At 35.9% G+C, this 19,402-nt stretch overlaps 1 protein-coding gene and 1 long non-coding RNA gene across 4 annotated transcripts in view; one reads left to right on the forward strand and one right to left on the reverse strand.

The window, feature by feature from the left end:
- The window catches only part of LOC102555656 (uncharacterized), a 348,348-nt gene that overhangs the window by 175,304 nt on the left and 153,642 nt on the right, over positions 1 to 19,402 (forward strand).
- Positions 14,318 to 19,402, reverse strand: part of Tgap1l3 (GTPase activating protein testicular GAP1 like 3) — a 61,591-nt gene continuing 56,506 nt past the window's right edge. Inside the window, exons 28-30 of one of the 3 annotated variants that reach the window (XM_087637225.1) lie at positions 18,820 to 19,006; positions 15,294 to 15,510; positions 14,318 to 14,568 (exon numbers count right to left, since the gene is read on the reverse strand). In XM_087637225.1, the coding sequence (XP_087493351.1) occupies positions 15,310 to 15,510; positions 18,820 to 19,006 (388 nt within the window). In that variant the 3' untranslated portion in view covers positions 14,318 to 14,568; positions 15,294 to 15,309. Of the gene's footprint in view, positions 14,572 to 15,293; positions 15,511 to 18,819; positions 19,007 to 19,402 lie in introns of all 3 variants that reach the window. The other 2 variants (XM_087637212.1, XM_087637218.1) reach the window with 2 other exon arrangements.

The raw sequence follows: 19,402 nt of genomic DNA on the forward strand, positions 1-19,402 counted from the left end.
TTTAGATTTTTAGATCTTGGATGGTTTTATTAAATTCTTTATCTTGTTTGCTGGTGCTTTCCTGTAATTCTCTAAGGGACTTGTGTGTTTCCTCTTTAAGGGCTTCTACTATTGCTTACAGGTGTTCTCCAGTATATCTTTAAGGCAGATATTTATGTTTGTACTCAATTCCTCTATCATCATCATGAGACGTGATTTTTAAATTCAAATCTTGCTTTTTTGTGATTGGGTATTTAGAATTTTCTTTCTTTTCTTTTATTTTTATCGAATATTTTTTACTTACATATCAACAATTATTCCCTTTCCTGGGTCCCTGTCCATAAGCCACCTATCTTACCTCCCATCCCCTTCTTCTATTAGGGTGCTCTCCCTCCCCAGCTACACTCTTATCTCCCCCCTAACATTCACCTTCACTGGGGGTGGGGGAAGAGTTCAGCCTTGGCAGGACCAAGGTCTTCTCCTCCCATTGGTGTCCAACAAGTCCATTTTCTGGTACATATGAAGCTGGAGCCATGGGCCTGTCCATGTGTAGTCTTTAAGTAAAGAATTAGTCCCTGAGAGCTCTGGTTTATTGGAATTGTTGTTATAGGGTTTCCTAGCCCCTTCAGCTGCCTCAACCCTTTCTCTAATTCCTCCAAAACGGATCCTTTTCTCACTCCAATGTTTGGCTTCTAGCATTAAGCTCTGTATTTGACCGGCTTCAGCTGAGCCTCTCAGAAGAAAGCTATACCAGCCTCTTCTCAGCATGCATTCTTGGCTATATATACATATATATATATACACACACACACACACACACACACACACACACACACACACACACACACGCAAAAACACACACACATATACATGGGTTATATACCCAGGTGGAGCAGGATTTGAATGGCGATTCCTTCAGTCTCTGCTACAAATTTTGGTTCCATATCCCATCCTGTGAATATTTTTGTTCTCAAGTTTAAGAAGTACTAAAGCATCTGTACTTTGGTCGTTCTTCTTCTTGAGCTTCCTGTGGTCTGTGGATTATATCTTGGGTAATTTGAAATTTTCAGATATTATCAATTTATCAGTGAGTACAAACCATGTGTGATTTTTGGTGATTTGGTTACGTTGCCCAGGATGATATTTTCTAGTTGCATCCATTTGCCTATGAATTTCATGGAGTCATTGTTTATGAGTGCTGAATATTACTAAATTGTTTAGATGTTCCACATTTTCTATATACATTTCACTGTTGAAGGGAATCTAGTTTCTTTCTTGTTTTTGCACTTATACCTAAGGCTGCTATGAACATAGTGGAGCATGTGTCCTTGTTGTATGTTAGAGCATCATTTCAGGCACATACCCAAAAGGGGTATAGCTGGGTATTCAGTTAATACAATATCCAATTTTCTGAGGAAACTCTAGATTGATTTCCAGAGTGGCTGTACCAGCTTGCAATCCCACCAACAACAGAGGAGTGCTCCTCTATCTCCACATCTTTTGTCTCCTGGATTTTTGATCTTAGTCCTTCTAATTGATGTGTGGAGGAATCACATGGTTGTTTTGATTTGCATTAACCTGATGACTAAAAATATTGAACATTTCTTTGGGTGCTTCTCAGCCATTTGATACTCCTCAGCTGAAAATGTTTTACTTAGCTCTCTATGTCATTTTTTAATAGGATTATTTGGCTCTCTAGAGTCTAACTTCTTAGATTCTTTGGATATTTTTGATATTAGTGCTCTTTAAAATATAGGATTGGTAAAGATATTTTTCCAATCTCTTGGCTGCCATTTTGTCCTAATGACTGTGTCCTTTGCCGTACATTAGCTTTGCAGTTTCCCGAGGTCCCATTTGTAGATTCTTGACCTTAGAGCATAGGTCATTGTTTTGTTTAGGAAATTTTCTCCAGTGCCTATGTGCTTGAGGCTCTTCCCCACTTTTTCTTCTATTAGTTTGAGTGTATCTGGTTTTATGTGGAGGTCCTTGATGCACTTAGACTTAAGCTTTGTACAGGGCTATAAAACTGTATTGATTTGTGTTGGGGATTTAGCTCAGTGTTAGAGCGCTTGCCTAGCAAGTGCAAGGCCCTGGGTTCGGTCCCCAGCTCTGAAAAAAAAAAAAGAAAAAAAAAAGAAAAAAGAGAAAAAAGTATCAATTTTTCATTCTTCTACATGCTGACCTCCAGTTGAACCAGCACCATTTGTTGTTCTACAGGATGGTTTTTGCTCCTTTGTCAAAGATCAAGTGACCATAGGTTCAATTCTGGGTATTTAACTATATTCCACTGATCTACATACCTGTCTCTGTAAAGTAATATGTAGTTTTTATCGCTATTGCTCTGAAATATTGCTTCAGGTCAGAGATGGTGATTCTCCCAGAAGTTTTTTTTTTTTTAATTGCTCAGGATCCTTTTAGCTATGCTGGGTCTTTTGGTATTCCAAATGAATTTTCAATTTGTTCTTCCTAACTCTATGAATAATCGAGTTGGAATTTTAATAGGGATTGCATTAAATTGGTAGATTGCTTTTGGCAAAATGGCCACTTTTACTATATTAATTCTGCCAATCCATGAGCATGGGAATTCTTTCCATCTTCTGAGATCATCTTCAAATTCTTTCTTCAGAGACTTGAAGTTCTTCTAATACAGATCTTTCACATGCATTGTTAGAGTCACACTGACGTATTTTATATTATTTGGGACTATTTTGAGGGGCGTTATCTCCTTAATTTCTGTTTCAGCCTGTTTATCCTTTGAGTAGAGGAAGGTTACTGATTTGTTTGATTTAATTTTATACCCAGCCACATTGTTGAAGTTGGTTATCAGGCTTGGTAATTCTCTGGTGAACATATTGGGTCATTTAAGTAAAGCATTATATCATCTAAACATAGTGATATTTTGACTCCTTCCTTTCAAATCTGTATCCCTTTGACCTCCTTTTGTTGTCTGATTGCTCTGTCTAAGACTTTGAGTAGTATATTTGAATAAGTAGGGAGAAAATGGGCAGCCTTGTCTAGTCCCTGGTTTTGGTGGGATTGCTTCAAGTTTCTGTCCATTCATTTTGATGTTGGCTACTGGTTTGCTCTATTGCCTTCATTAGGTTTAGGACTTTTTGTAGTGGGAGAACTGTGTTCTGATGATACCAAGTACCCTTGGTTTCTGTTGCTTCTATTCTTGTGCTTGCCTATTGCCATCTGGTTATCAGTACTGCTACCAGCCCATTGCTGAGTATGACTGGAGCCTGGCTCTCCTATGATCCTGGTTTTGTCAGAACTCCCCAGAGTTCAGCTGTCTCTGTGATTCTGTGATTCTCATATCCTGTGATCCTGAGGTCCTGAGATCCTGGGTATGTAGAGGTCCTTGGAGTCAAGTATTCTCACAGTGTTGCAAGAGTAGGTGAGGAACCAGATCCCTGGGTTTATTTCAGTCAGTGGAGCAACTTGGAATTAACCCATTTCTCTGGCTGGGCAGGGTTCTGTGTTTCCTTGATTACTATGTAGTCCTAGTTATGCTGTGTATTGGGAAAAATGTTATGGCCTCAAATGTAATCTTGAATTTATCAGAGCTCCAGTGGTCCTGGTTGTGTGAGATCTCCTGGCCGTCAAGCTTCCTTTGTGATCCTGGGATCCTGAGATCCTGTGAATTTCAGAGCCTCTGGGAGTTGGGTTCCCTCTGGCTGTTGTAATAGTGGATTCAGAGCCAGCACACCTGGTGAGCTCTGTGTCCAGGATCAGGCCATGTTCAGCTGTTCCACTGGTTCGGCCGGGGTTCCTCTGTCTCTAGATCCCGGGGGATCCTATTCCTCCAGGTGTTGGATTACATGTTTTGGCCTCTCCTGTCATCCTGTTGGTTTCAAAGCACCTTGGAGTCAGGCTTCCCCTGGGTGTTGTGGAACAGGGTGCAGAGCCAGCACACAATGTCTGCTCATTGCCAGTTTATTCACAATATTTAGGAAATGGAAACAGTGTAATTGTTTTTAGACTATTTCTTAGACAAAATTGTGATACACATATACTGTAGAAGTCCATTCAATTGGAAAAACCTGAAACGACACTTGAAAATAAATTGATAGACCTACAAAAAAGCCATTGTTTTAAGTTGGTAAAGTTGGTATCCCAAACACATAATGGCAAATACTGAATATTCCCTCTCATCTATGATTGTTAGCTCCAAATCTTACATGTAAACATAAAAGAAGGAAAACTGGAGAAGTCAAAAAAAAAGAGAGACTATTTCATATGGTGTAGAGATTCTATAGAGGGAAACAGCAAGAGAAGTGATAAGAAGCATAAAAATCATATTTGTCTTTTATTTGCAGAAATTACATATATTATACATAATTATGTATATATATATATATATATATATATATATATATAAACACACACACACACATACTCACATACACAAACAGACACATAGAGAAACTAACAGAAGTTATGAAGCCAATGGATTTAACAGATATTTATATAACATTTCATCCTAACATGAAAGAATATACCTTTTTCTCAGCCCCTCATTGTACCTTCTAGAAAATTGACCATAGAATCAGTCACAAATTAGTCCTCAATAGATACAAGAAGATTGAAATAATCCCATGCATCCTATCAGATAACCACAGAATGAGAATTGTCTTCAATAACAATATAAACAACAGAAATCCCACTTATACATGAAAATGGAACAATATTCTACTCAATGGTGATTTGGACAAGGAAGAAATTAGAAAGAAATTAAAGACTATTTAGAATTTGATGAAAATGAAGACACAACATACCCAAACTTATGGGACACAATGGAAGCAATGCTAAGAGGAATACTAAAAGATTAGAGTGTCTCCAAAAAGAAACTAGAGAGAGCATACACTACCAGGTTGAGAGCACGCCTAAAGGCTCTAGAACAAAAAGAAGCAAATACACACAAGAGCAGTAAAAGGCAGGAAAAAAACCTCAAAGTCAGGCCTGAAATCAACAAAGTAGAAACAAAAAGAACTATACAAAGAATCAACAAAACCTGGAACTGGTTCTTTAAGAAAATGAGCAAGATAGATAAACCCTTAACCAGACTAACCAGAGGGCATAGAGAGTGTATCCAAATTTAAAAAAATCATAAATCAAAAGAGAGACAAAACAACAGAATCTGATGAAATTCCAAAAAAAATTACTAGATCCTACTACAAAAACCTATATTAAAAAAACTGGAAAATTTGGATGAAATGGACAATTATTCTAGACAGATACCAGGTACCAAAATTAAATTGGGATCAGACAAGCCACCTAAACAGTCCCACAACTCCTAACCACATAGAAGCAGTCATTAAAAGTGACAGTCAAAAAAAAAATATCAGGACAACATAAGTTAATGTAGAATTCTATCAAACATTCATAGGAGACCTCATACCAAAACTGTCCAATTATTCCACAAAATAGAAACAGAAGGAGCATTACCCAATTCCTTCTATGAAATCACAATTATGTTTATATGTAAACCACATAAGGACTCAACAAAGAGAACTTTAGACCAATTTCCCTCTTAATATCAATGCAAAAAACTCAATAAAATTCTATCAAACTAAATCCAAGGACACATGAAAATGATCATCCATAATGACTAAGTAGGATTCATTCCATGGATGCAGGGATGGTACAATATAGGGAAATCTATCAACTTTATCTACTATATAAACAAATTCAAAGGAAAAAACAAACATGAACATCTCATTAATTGCTGAGATAACATTTGACAAAATTCAACACCCCTTCATGATAAAAGCCTTGGAAAGATCAGGAATACAAGCCCCATACCTAAACATAGTAAAGGCAATAGACAGCAAACCAGTACCTAACATCAAACTAAGTGGAGAGAGACTTGAAGCAATTTCACTAAAACCAGGGACTAGACAAGGTTTCCCTCTCTCTCACTACTTATTCAATATAGTACTCAAAGTCCTAGCTAGAGCTGTCAGACAACAATATGAGGTCAAAGGGATGCAAGTTGGAAACGAAAAATTCAAAATATTATTTGCAAAAGATTAAGAGTATATTTAAGTGACTCTGAAAGTTCCACCAGAGAAGAACTATGCCTAATTAACAACTTCAGCAAAGTGCCTGGGTGTAAAATTAACTCAAACAAATCAGTAGTCTTCCTCTGCTCAAAGGATAAATAGGCTGGGAAAGAAATTAGGGAAATTACACTCTTCAAAATAGCCACAAATTACATGAATTACTTCTGTGTTACACTAACCAAGCAAGTGAAAGTCTGGATGACAAGAACTTCAAGTCTCTGAAGAAAGAACTGAAGAAGATCGCAGAAGATGGAAAAATCACCCATGCTCATGGATTGAATATAGTAAAAATGGCCATTTTGCCAAAAGCAATCTATAGATTCAATGCAATCCCCATCAAAATTCCAATTCATTGCTTCCTAGAGCTATTAGATAGAACAATTTTCAAACTCATTTGTAATAAAAAAAGTCCCAAGATAGTGAAAAGTAACCTCAACAATAAAGGAGCTCCTAGGGGAATCACCATCCCTGACCTAATGCAGTATTACAGAGCAATAGTCATGAAAACTAAATTTTATTGGCACATAGACAGCCAGGTAGATCAATGTAATATAACTGAAGACCCAGAAAGGAACCCACACACCTAAGTTCACTTATCTTTGACAAATGAGCCAAAATCATCCAATGGAAAAAGATAGCATTTTCAACAAATGGTGCTGGTTCAACTGGAGGTCACCATATAGAAGATTGCAAATAAATCCATTCTTATTGCCATATGTAAAGCTCAAGTCCAAGTGAATCAAGGATCTCCACATCAAATCAGATACACTGAAAGTAATAGAAGAAAAAATGGGGAAGGTCTCCGAGGATATGAGTACTGGAAAAATTTCCTGAACAAAAAATCAATGACTTATACTCTAAGATCAAGAATCAATAAACGGGACTTTATTAAACTGCAAAGGTTCTGTAAGGCAAACAAAAACAAACAAACAAACAAACAAACAAAAAACACTGTGATTAGAACTAAATGGCAACCATTAGATTGGGAAAAGATCCTTACCAGTCCTCCATCTGATAGAGGGCTAATATCCAATATATACAAAGAACTCAAGAACTTAGACTCTAAAAATCCAATACCCATACTGGAAATGGGTATAGAGCTAAACAAAATTCTCTGATGAGAAATATTGAATGTCTGAGAACTACCTAATGAAATGTTCAACTTGAAATTCATAAGCACGTGACAGAAACTAGAAAATATCATACTTAGTGAGATAACTCAATCACAAAAATGCACACATGGTTTATACTCAATGATAACTGGATATTAGCCTCCAAAAAATCAAATTATACAAAATAAAATCCACAGAGTACATGAAGAACAAGAAATAGAACAACCCAAGTGAAAATGCTTCAGTCCTTCTTAAAAGTCGAGACAAAAGTACTCATAGGAGGAGCTATGGAGACAAAGATTGGAGCAGAAACTGAAGGAATGGCCATTCATATCCTGTCCTACAGGATCTAGCCCATACATATACAGTCACAAAAGTAGACAATATTGAAGCCAAGAAGTACATGCAGACAAGAATCTGATGTAGCTGTCACCTGAGAGCCAAAGCATGACAAATACAGAGGCGAATCCTAGCTGTAAACCATTGAACTCGGAAGAGGGTCCCCAATTGAGGAGTTATAGAAAGTATTGAAGGAGGTGAAGTGCCTTGTAACCATATAAGAACAACAATACCAATCAACCCGAGCTCTCAGGGACTAAATCACTACCCAAAAAATAAACATGGACAGACTTATGGCTCCATTTACATTTGTAACAGAAAAATGGCCATGTTGGGCACCAACGGGAGGAAAAGATGGTTTTCCTTCTACAGCTGGACCCTGCAGTATAGGGGAATTTCAGGGCAGGGAGATGGTATGGGGTGGGTTGTTTGGGGAAGGGAAAACCCTTATAGAAAAGTGGAGCAAGTGTAAATAACAATATCCAATAAAAAAGTTTATAATTCTCTACCTAAATTATATTTTGATTTTAACATGCTTTATCACCAGAAAATCATCCTGTCTAATCTAGAATATCTTCCTTAATGCTTAACACCTTAAATTGGATTATGAGACTATAACTCTTCTTTAACCTCATCAGAGCTATGAGATTGAGTTAAATATTGCCTGAATATGTAAGTAGCACATATATGTTGCTTCCAAAACTTATATAATTAGTACAAATAGCTAACTGCCTTGACCATGGTCTGTATTTCTTATAAAGTTGGAGCATCTGTCTTTAGCCTTCTGGTCCAGAACAATATGATAGATATCAAGTGAAGCCAAAATTATGAATGGCTAATTTACCCTGTCTTGGCAGAGCTAAGTGTGGTGAGACAGTAGTGTGTGGATGGGTTGGGAAGCTCCATCACAGATACAGGGCAGAGGGGTAGGGACAGGGGCGTTTGCAGAGATGATACTGGGAAGGGAGATAGCATTTGAAATGTAAGTATATAAAATAATACATATATTTTATGCTGTATTTTCATGCATAGAAAATCTAGGGCTTGAATAAAGTTCTGATGATCTTTCTGAAATCCTGGCTGAAACAAGTTCATCAGAAATCAGTAGCTATTCCTGAAGCAAGTCTCTAGAAACAGCATCAGGAGGCAGAGTCAGTCAGGAAAACTCAAGAGTAGGTCTTTTCAGCATCCCCAAGGATGTGTCTTGCCAGAGCAGCAACTTGGTGTTTCTTTCTGCAATATAAGGATCTTACAACAAAATTTTTAGTAATATAAAGATATTCATATGGATTGTGCAAAGTACGCAGATCAGTTAAGTGTGAATTTTTGCTCCCTGTTTGAGAAGATGAAAGACAACTGTCTTTTTATGAATTAATTTGAACACTAACCAAATGTAATAGATCACCATTCATACTATGTGAAATACAGCATGCTAATTCTTAAGGATTCTGTAACCAATGAGATTTATTGGATAGTTTTAGCTGAATTTTGGCTAGAAACTTTTTTTTTTTTTGGTTCTTTTTTTCGGGGCTGGGGACCGAACCCAGGGCCTTGCGCTTCCTAGGTAAGCGCTCTACCACTGAGCTAAATCCTCAGCCCCTAGAAACTTTTTTTTATGTGTAAACAGTTTTATTGCTGCTCATGTGAAGGAATCAGGATATCATCTTACCTATCCTGTTTGGTCTTCTTGAATTTTTCTTTCCTGTTTGTAGTCAAAATCTTCAGGGGGTCTTGCTATATCTTATCTAATTGTATCTCTTTGGGAGAGATCCAAAACCTTTTCTTATTTTCAGTTAACACAAATATGAAACCTCTTTCTCTAAATAGCATGTCCTTGGCCCAGCCACACAAAATCATTAAAAATATAGATTGATTCATATTAGCAGCCACCTGTTTTTTAGGCTTCCTCTATCATGACTTCTGTCACAGTAGATTTGTAATACCATAACCACCAAACTTATAATTATCTTGGTTTTAGAAATCAAAACAATTTAAAGCAATTCTAAACAAATAATAATATCTGTTGAGAAAGCAGGCCTCCAAATTTCTTGCTGTTCCACCCCTAACTTATTTGTAGATCAAAGGCCTGAGTTGTTTTATTTATGCATACATAGTTAAAAACAAGGAATTTTCATTCATTCTCCCCTTTGGGGATTAATATTTTTGTAGAGGTATAAATATATATTTTATCATCTTCCTCTTTACATGAATTGAATTAATACCTTTTCCTACTTAATTTCAATTAAGTGTTTTCTATTAACTTTATAAGACTATTCTCAAGCTGACAGTGTCATATGCAATGATAAGCAAGCCTAGGATTCCTGTAGGACTCTCATTTAAAGAACCCAAGTTCTTGCTAAGGATAAAGTCTTAAATATCCATCAACTCCTCCATTTCTCTATTATATTTAGATTTGTTCTCAGTGTCCTGCCCTCTCCTCAGCAGCAACTGCCTGATATTTGCTGCCTGCCTTCTCACAGCAGGAGCTCTTAGCATTCACAACATAAGCTTTTGCAGAACCTGAGAGAGTGGATGAATCAATAGCCCACTGCTCATATCTCTAGGTTGACCTGGGTGTGTCCCAGTCTTAAGGCATGAACCCCAGAATTATTCATGCCAAGCTAGCACAGTCTTTAGTCCTAGTCCAAAACCCATGCAGCTAGGGCAAAAATCATGCAGCTCTGCTAGGAATCCAGATCTTCCCACCACTTAACCTTAAGGAATAGGTCATGTTTTACATTCAGGAATATCCAATTAATTTATAAGAGTGAGTTATCACTTACACATTGAACAATATCTGTTTCTGTACCCAGCAAATCCTACTCAAGTGATCCCAAAAGCTAATGGGCTGATGCACATTCTTCCTACCAACCCCAATGCTTCCTATTCTCAAGTGAAAGACAGATACAAAGAGTCTTTGTTTTTATATGCCTTTAACATCTCAATGGCGAGAGGACTTTCTAACCTACAAGTGCCTAAACTGTCCCCTCTGATATCCCCACGTTATTACTTGCTAAAGTCTATATTCGTCTTTGTTGCCCTGGACCCCATTGGGCAGCCCCCCCTGGGCCAGCATTTTCTCTGCCTCTTAAATGTCAGCTGCTTCTCTGTCCTGAACCTCTCTCCACTGCATTTGTCCTGGTGAATCTCCATGCCTCCTTCTCCCTGGTCCTTTTTCCAAGCATCCTAAATCTGCCTAGACCCTGGCTATCAACATCTTTATTTACCAATCAGAACCAAGTAAGACAGGGTTCCTAATTCCTAAGTTCAGGACACTACAATAATCATGAGAATAAAACAGCTACTATAACAATTTGTATAGGGTTTGTCTGAGAACAATTTCCCCCAAATCAGAAAGAGATACATACATTGTAAACTATTAGAAGCATAGACAACATCAAGTAGACACATAATAATAAAAGACTAACTGAAGAGGGAATGAAAATTGGAAAAATTTGTGAAAGAAAAAAATCCAAGTCACATATAAAGCTGACTGCATTAGAACAACACCTGAAATTTCAATTGACATTGTAAAATATAGTTGGGCCTGGATCAACCTCCTCCATATTGTCAAAGAATACAGATACTAGCCTAGACTTTGAGCCAAAGTATAATTCATATAAACCAAAAGGGAGAAACATTACATAATGTTTTTGTTTCTTTCTTTTTTTTTTTTTCGGAGCTGGGGACCTAACCCAGGGCCTTGTGCTTCCTAGGTAAGCGCTCTACCACTGAGCTAAATACCCAGCTCTTGAAACATTACATAATGTAATTAACAGAACGCCGTTTCTCATTAACAATCTTGGTCTACAAAAGGAAAACAGCAGTCTGAAGAAAAGGTATATACTGAAGAGAACAAAAATGATAAATAACCCTGTACCCATTCATTAAAAAAGGGGGAAAAGTATGGCAACAAAATATCAAAGACTCATATATACTGCTCATTAATAACGCTAAGCATTAACTGTCTCAAATCAATAATAAACAGACTATCAGTTTGGATTCCAAAAGGGGTTTCATCTTTCTCCTACATCCAAAAAATACACTTGTTTTAGATACAATTGTATACACTTGCTCACTATGTAATTGCCTACATTTCTTTGTGTAAGTTTCAGGTCCCTCTTAGTTTTACATGTTCATTTGTGTTGTTCTTGTTCAGTTAATGTTTTTAAGGGAACATTTAGGGTCACTTTTGTTTACTGTCAAAGAATCTTCAGAAAGAGAACTTTGACTACTTAACTACTAATGTGTGTCCCCTGGCCTCATTCATGTGTAATATTTTCCCACTTGTTTACAAATGCTATACGAAACAAGACTCCATTGAGTATGACCTAAGATGTGCACAGCAAGCCATTGGTTCCATAATAGTTGATAAGTACCTAGGGATGGGCAGCACACACTTTAAGGAAACTCTAGGAAATAGAATGATTACCATCCTTGCAAAAATAAGGCCATCACTGCTAAACGTTCTTCACTTAACTCAGGATGGAAAGCATTCTCTTATTACTTGCAATATCAACTTTTCACATTTCAGACTACAGTCAATGAAAGCTAATTGCAGATGTGGAAAGAAGAAAAATAAGTAGCCAAAAATGAAGGAATCATATATTTATTTTATATTATACTAGGAAAATGAATTTATCTTGTCATAGAGGAGTGAAATTGTGTGATTTGGACAAGTGAAAGGACTTACATGAATAGTCTTAAAGAGAAATATCAAGACATAAAATGTTGAAATTTAAAGGGGTACTTTGGAATAACATTTTTTTCTGAGAAAGCAAATGGAAGACCCAGAACAAAGTTCAATTCTGTGGAAAGGAAAATACATTTAAGTCTATTCAAAGAGCAGTTGGTTACAATTGATTTGTTAGTGTCACTTATTGCACCTATACTGATATCCTACCATACTAGTTATTGTCATATTTCATAGGTGTTCAAGGTGGGTACAACTATCAGTTGCTTTCCTAACATGCCAACCTACATACTGTTTTACCTACCTTAGAAACTTGACTTAAAGATAGAGGTTTCTAGACATATCCATCTAGAATCAGTTGCCTGCTGAGACATCCCTGTAAGTTTTATTTGGCAACAGGCACTCAAGCCCCGAAACTTGACAGGAATCCAAGTGCTAACGAAAGCATCATATTTTGGGAAAAATCACTTGAAATATTGAACAATTGGAAGAATTTCTCTCAAAATGATTGAAATCATGGCTAGTACAAAAAAATCTAGTCAGATTTAAGGAGCTATTGAGGTCATAAACCTTAATATTTATCACATAAATTTACTAAGTCACCAAGTTCCTTACAGCATTCTACATATTAATATTATTTCCATCAATAAGTGGGGTCATCATCCATCATCAAAGAAGCTTCTTTGTACCGAAAACGGAGAGCATTCCAGAAAACGATGAAGAAATAAGGAAATTGTGGAAAATCTACCACTAGTGAATTTATGTACATTATGGCTAAACTCTCTGGAGCTCAGGGAACATTGTAGAAGGGGGGTTAGTGTAAAAGTCAGCATACTTGAAAGTCTGTTTGGAAATTTCCTTTCATAAAATTAGGTGGAAAACCACAATAACAGCAGTATCAATGTAGTATTAAGGCAATAGTTAAAATTTCATGTTTCAAAAGTTATGTGCAGCTAAAGGTGACTACCAGAATATTAATTTTTCCAGCAAATATCTGCATATTGATTGTCTAATACACACTTAACTTCATGAAAACCATATTCACAAACACAGGAAAATGTTCTCAACTCGTAATCATATTTTTAGATGCAGATATATATATAAATAAATACATATATAAAACAATATTCAAATGAATTAGAGATTGCAGGGAAGGAAGACAAAAATTCAGCCTACAGCGCTATAAATCAATTTTCAATAAAAGTGAAAAAATAATAGTAATAAATGAAAACATTTTGAACTTAAAATAATACTCCTATCAGGAGGGACCAAGAAGCAGTAATTATGGAAATTATGAATTATTTTACTGGAGGTTTTCTCTAAGATTTCCATATCTCCAATGTATTTAAGACCCTTTTGAGATAGACAAACCATGAATAAAGAATATTTCATGTTGAGGTCTCTGGTTATGAAGAGAGATACAACAAATATGCTGTATGCTTCTGTGCACTTCTGAGTGTATGTAATGCAGCTTTCAGCTTATTGAAATTTAAGAGCCTCCAGCGTTTTTCTCTCTCTTCTCTTCTTCTCTTCTCTTCTCTTCTCTTCTCTTCTCTTCTCTTCTCTTCTCTTCTCTTCTCTTCTCTCTTCTCTCTCTCTCTCTCTCTCTCTCTCTCTCTCTCTCTCTCTCTCTCTCTCTTTCTGTCACAAGATCTCTTTTTAATCATTACTGAACAACATGTCAGGAAATTCTGGCCAAATGCCTTCTCTTAACTTCTTAATGTCTCCAACTCTACTCTCCATCCAGGTAGAAGCTTCTGGTCTAGAGATGCTGGTGCTACAATACCCAGTTTTGCTTGTTTCTTAATGTATGTTTTTATAACCCAAATTAATTTCACATTTCAATTGCTAAGGCACTTATGTTTTCAGGTCATTTTGTGTATTCTAAAAACCATAATCCACCTCTAATTTCAACAAGTGTGATGATTAATTTTGTTAATGGAATTTTATTTAGTTTTTTATGGCACTGGATTCGAGGCATAACTCTGAGAGATTTTTAATGTCATTAGCTTCTGGCCATACTTTGGTAACTGAGGTGGGAAAACTAGTACTAGAAGTGGGCTGTAGAGGCAGAGACTGAAAAATGCCATTTTCCAAAGACTATGGAGAATCATGAACAAGGCACACTGTAGTGTAAGCAATAACACAATTTAATAAAATTTATTATAATAGCAAATATATAAACTACAGCATAAAATAAGAATAATTAGGGAAACTATTTGTAACTAATATGGTGAAATATAAAGCAGAAGTAGGATCTTGTAATAATATCTTCTGCTATGATTTAGTGGGAGGTAGACAGGAACATAAGAATAGAATGACCTTAGAACGTCTTCAGTCATACTCTACCACTTATATGTGGTGGTTGTTTTGTTCTGTCCTGCTAAACGAAACAAAAAATGTCATTGTTAGACAAATATTCTCAGATGATAGATTCATGTTACTTCAGATACTGGTAATATTTCAATATATTTTCTTAAGTCTATACAAAGAATTACTTTAGTTATCAATGGATATGTATGTGTGTTACTACCTAATGATCACGTGTGTTTTAGCCTCTATCATTCTTCACATATGTTTTGTACTTGATCCCATGCAATTTAATATTTGTACCAGAGCTAATCTTTGACAAGTGTGTCTCTCATAGGAAATTAAAAAACATTAGTATTTTTGCACTAGGCTAATTGAGCATGTTGACGGTGGTGCAGGGCTTAAGTATGCAGAATGTGTAATGGATATATAAATCAAATAATTGTTTCCAAATGATCTTATCAAAAATAATAATTTCATATGGATGATATTCCCTATGACTTAAGGACCATGAGAAGAAATACAATATTGTGGGATTTTTATAGGTGCTAAATACTCAGCCATACATAACTCTGTGTATATAGATATATATAAGCATGTGAGTATATATATGTGCTTCAATATATATTTATTAAATATATATATATAAGCATATTTTAATGAAACATTTTAAAAAATTTCTGTACTCTAATAAAATTTTGTGCCCCAATGCTGCTATGAGATTTACAAATTTATGAAATCAGGTAATGATATTATCATTCCATTCATTTGTTGATTAACTAAATCTTGGCTTACCTATAGGACTTTCCTCCTACAGGATAGTATATGAAATATCAAATTCTTCATCATCACAGGTTTTCCCATTGTGGTCACCTATGACTTCTTTCATAATAGGTGATTTTCCTGAAGAATTTATGAAATCAGCAGATGTCTTTAGTCCATCAGAGCAATATTTATTATCATTTTCAAATATTGGAATATAGTTGTCAATCATGATTTGCATAAGAGATATCTGTAATACACAAGGCAAATTCAAGAGTGTCATTTCACATAGTTTACAAAATGGAAATTTAAAAATGAAATCCAAAATTATGAGAAAAATAACAGTTGCCACAAACAGATAGGAACCCATGAAATGAAGTCTCAGAAATGGAGACTCTAAGTTCTTTGCATTTTACTAAAACTTGTTAAAGTTTCATATAGATTGCAAGGAATAGAAGGACTAATCAACCAAACAAAATTTCAGAACTGACATGCTGCCAAAAACTGTGAGTGAATCAAATTGATGACAGTGGTTTGTTGAATTTTTGGGGCTGTATGTGGTTTCGTTGTGATGGATTGAAAGGGATGCCACTCTAATTCCAGGCATGGCAATATACACTTTTTGACAGATTTCTGGTGGTTTAAGTCCCTTGGCCCCCCTGATGGACATATGACAATGCTTAGATTAGGGTTACAAAATACAGGTGCCCAATTTCAATGTACTTTCCCTGCTACAGGTTTACTTCCCATAATACGGGCCATCAGGTCTCAGCATCCTGTTTGATTGTCCTGCCTTTCCACAGCCATGCTCCTCTGTCATGACATTGAAGGACTATACTCCCTCAACATTTCTAAGTCTCTAAGAAACACTTCAATGAGATTTTCTGGTCATTGTTGTTTTATTTTTTACTTGTTATTTTATTTATTTACACTTTGGACATTATCCCCCTTCCCAGTTTCCCTTCCACAAACCCTGTCTCTCCACCCCGTCTCTATGACTGTTCTCCCTCACTGGCCCACCTACTCCTGCCTCAACACCAAGCATTTCCATACCCTGCGTCATCAAGACTCCACAGGACTAAGGGGCTACCCTCCCAGTGATGCCCAATAAGGCAATCCTGTGCCTTATCAAAAGTAACATATCAGTGTTGTTCAATATAAGAAGTGTCATAATTTTCTATCAAGCTGGACCTATGGGTTCCCCTATGTGCACTCTTTTGCTGGTGTTTTTGCTCCTGGTACTTTAGTAAGGCAATAGAAAGGGACTGAAAGAATAACTTGGTGAGAAGGAGTCTTAATTCAGAAAATGCCTCCATCAGATTGATGTATTTTATAAAACTCTAAGGTATATTGTCCTGATTAAACTTGCAATTTGTAGGGCCCAGATCTCCAGGATGGTGCCACCCTTTAGCTCTTAGTCAGAAAAAGAAAGATGTGAGATACAAGACAGGAGAGAGAACTCCTTCTCAGCTTCTACTTCTGTTCTTGCCTTCAGGTTCCTATCTTGTTTCATTTTGGGCCCTGACATTTCTCTGTAGTTAACTGGTAACTGCAAGTATATCACGCAGTGTAAACTGTCTTCTATAAGTTGCTTTTCATCAACGTTTGTCTCAGCAATAAGAGAAAATTATGACGCTTCTTAAATTGACAACACTGATAAGTTACTTTTGTTCTGAGATGATGGCATAGGTTAAGTCAACTCTACTCATCACATATGTTTCTTCCAAAGATGCACCTAAGTTTATGTTTGAGCAGTTCTGCACAGGACAGGAAAGAAATGATTCTTAGGAAAATCACAGTCAGAGGATTGTCTTATATTATATGCATATTTTAGAGAATAGCTTTATTTCTTTGTTTTCACACTTGATCATGCAACAGTATATATTTGAAAGAATTGTCCATAAAAGTTATTAAAAGTGAAAAATGTATTTATTGCTTAATTTAGACCTAACATGCAATTTGATATAGGCTTGGATTTTAGGTTTCCAGTAGCTTGGTAATTAAAAAGTAACTTAAAATGGTATGTTTCTAGTCCAAGCCAAGTAGATTGCTGGATGTGAATCCTATTCATGCTGTCACACAGGCTCTCCTCATCCATCTTGTGTAACATCACTATGTCTTCCTTCCTCTGGACCTAATCCCTGGGAAGTATTAGTTAACATGTACCGTGCTTTCTTTCATTTTTATCTGTTTATTGCCTTTTATCCTTTTCAAAATATATGTCCATTATTTATTCTCTGTAAATTTCACATTATACTATTAAGTAATCACATTCCATTTTCAGTCCTACCATATATCCCTTGGTAATAATACTCCATCCCTAATTTCACAGATTAAAATTAAATTGTAGGTTTAAATTAAAAATTAAAAAAACTAAAATTAGAAAACATTTTCAAAAATGCACTGTGTGAGACATGATGTGCCATAAGGTGTCAGACATTATAGCCTTTTGTCCAAACAGTTTACTTGCAGATGTACATTGAATTAAATCACTGGTCTGGTTCAATCCCTCTGGATTTTCACTCCCTCAATACTTGCAATCCTTAGAGATGCCTCTTCGTCTATATTCAGGTACCTTGCTGTAGCCTTTAATCATTGTGATCCTTCAGCTTTGAATCTGTAGGACGTCCCCTTCATCTGCACTAGCGGCAGGATCTAGGTCCCCTAAATATGTAGCAGATGTGCAGCTTGATCTCAGGTAGGTTCCCTAAATTTTGGTGTGTGCACTGGCTCTGACTTTGTTGTCTACCACTGGATTACTTTCTTTTAGCTGGGCTTCTCTGTCTAGCTTCCAGGGGAGGTGAATTTATTCCTCTTGCGAATTTATATATAAGAGTAAGAATGTCACGTCTAAATTCTTGCAGTAAAGGAGAATGGAGGTAGGAAGTGGTTGTGAAGAAGGGACTTAGTGGAAGGGCCTGAAATCTCGATATAGAGTAAATTAGTGAAAATGTTAATGTATCTGTTTATCATAAATTAATAGGTACATAAAACCTGAGTGTTTAAAACTGTACTTAAAATAGGTTAGTTCTAAAATAATGGAAATTACACAAAATAACATACACACACCAGTTCTTCATTTACACACACACAGAGACACACAAACACACACACACACACACACACACACACGACCAGCAATTCACTTGATGTGAATATGAAATGATATAATATTCTCACAACTATGAAATACAACTATTCTAATCTCCAAAATAGGGATACACTGGAAAAAATAATTAGGAAATACGGATTTTCATAATCTTCACTCTGGTCTTCTTTGACAACCATTATACGTGAAACATAATATTGGCCACAATCAATATATAAAAAGAAAAAAGAAAGAACAAAGAAATAATGAAATTATTAACTTACTTTGAAATACATTATCAATCTCCCTTTTCAAATCTTCCTGAAATAGATCAATATATATTCCACCCCACTCCAGAAAAAAATACAACCCTAGGTTTTCCTTTTACAGAAATGATCTTTCCAAAGTGTTCCTAATTCTTGCATCACAATGAGAATTTTGTTCCCAAAGGCAAAAATCAGATCCTCTTACCTTTATTGACATATCACTCCCAAACAATGATCCCCTTCTAGTCCGATCCCAAAGCGCATAAGGAGCTATGCGGATAGATAATCTCTTACTGTTTAAATTATTCATGGATGAGTCTTTGATTATTACTAATACAGAAATGAGATGGTTTAGTACACTAAAATTTTCTTGTGGGATCCTTAGTAAAAGTCTAAACAAAGAAAAAGGAGAATTTTATGTTAGACAGTCTGAAAACTAATGTTAGTTACAAAACTAACTGCACAGAAAAAAACATGGTAAATATTGTGTAGACCATATCATAATATAATCAGAATTCAAAAGAAGTAAGAATATATAGCTAGAGTATTACATAAAATATTTTCTGAAATCATATTTCTGTGGAGGATCTTGGAAAATATTTTAAAACTATGTATGAATTTCTAAATAATAGTTGTATGACTGCAAATGGCAAAAGCCAGAGGAAGGTGTTAGGATCACTGGTACTAGACTGAATGAAGATTATTGTAAATCATGTGTGTTCTGTGTATGAAAACATCCAGTGTTATTAAACAGCCAACCATCTTTCTAGCCTCCATGGATATACATT

Source organism: Rattus norvegicus, chromosome 2 (assembly GCF_021556685.1).
Source record: "Rattus norvegicus strain SHRSP/BbbUtx chromosome 2, alternate assembly SHRSP_T2T, whole genome shotgun sequence".
In the NCBI taxonomy this organism is placed as follows: domain Eukaryota; kingdom Metazoa; phylum Chordata; class Mammalia; order Rodentia; family Muridae; genus Rattus; species Rattus norvegicus.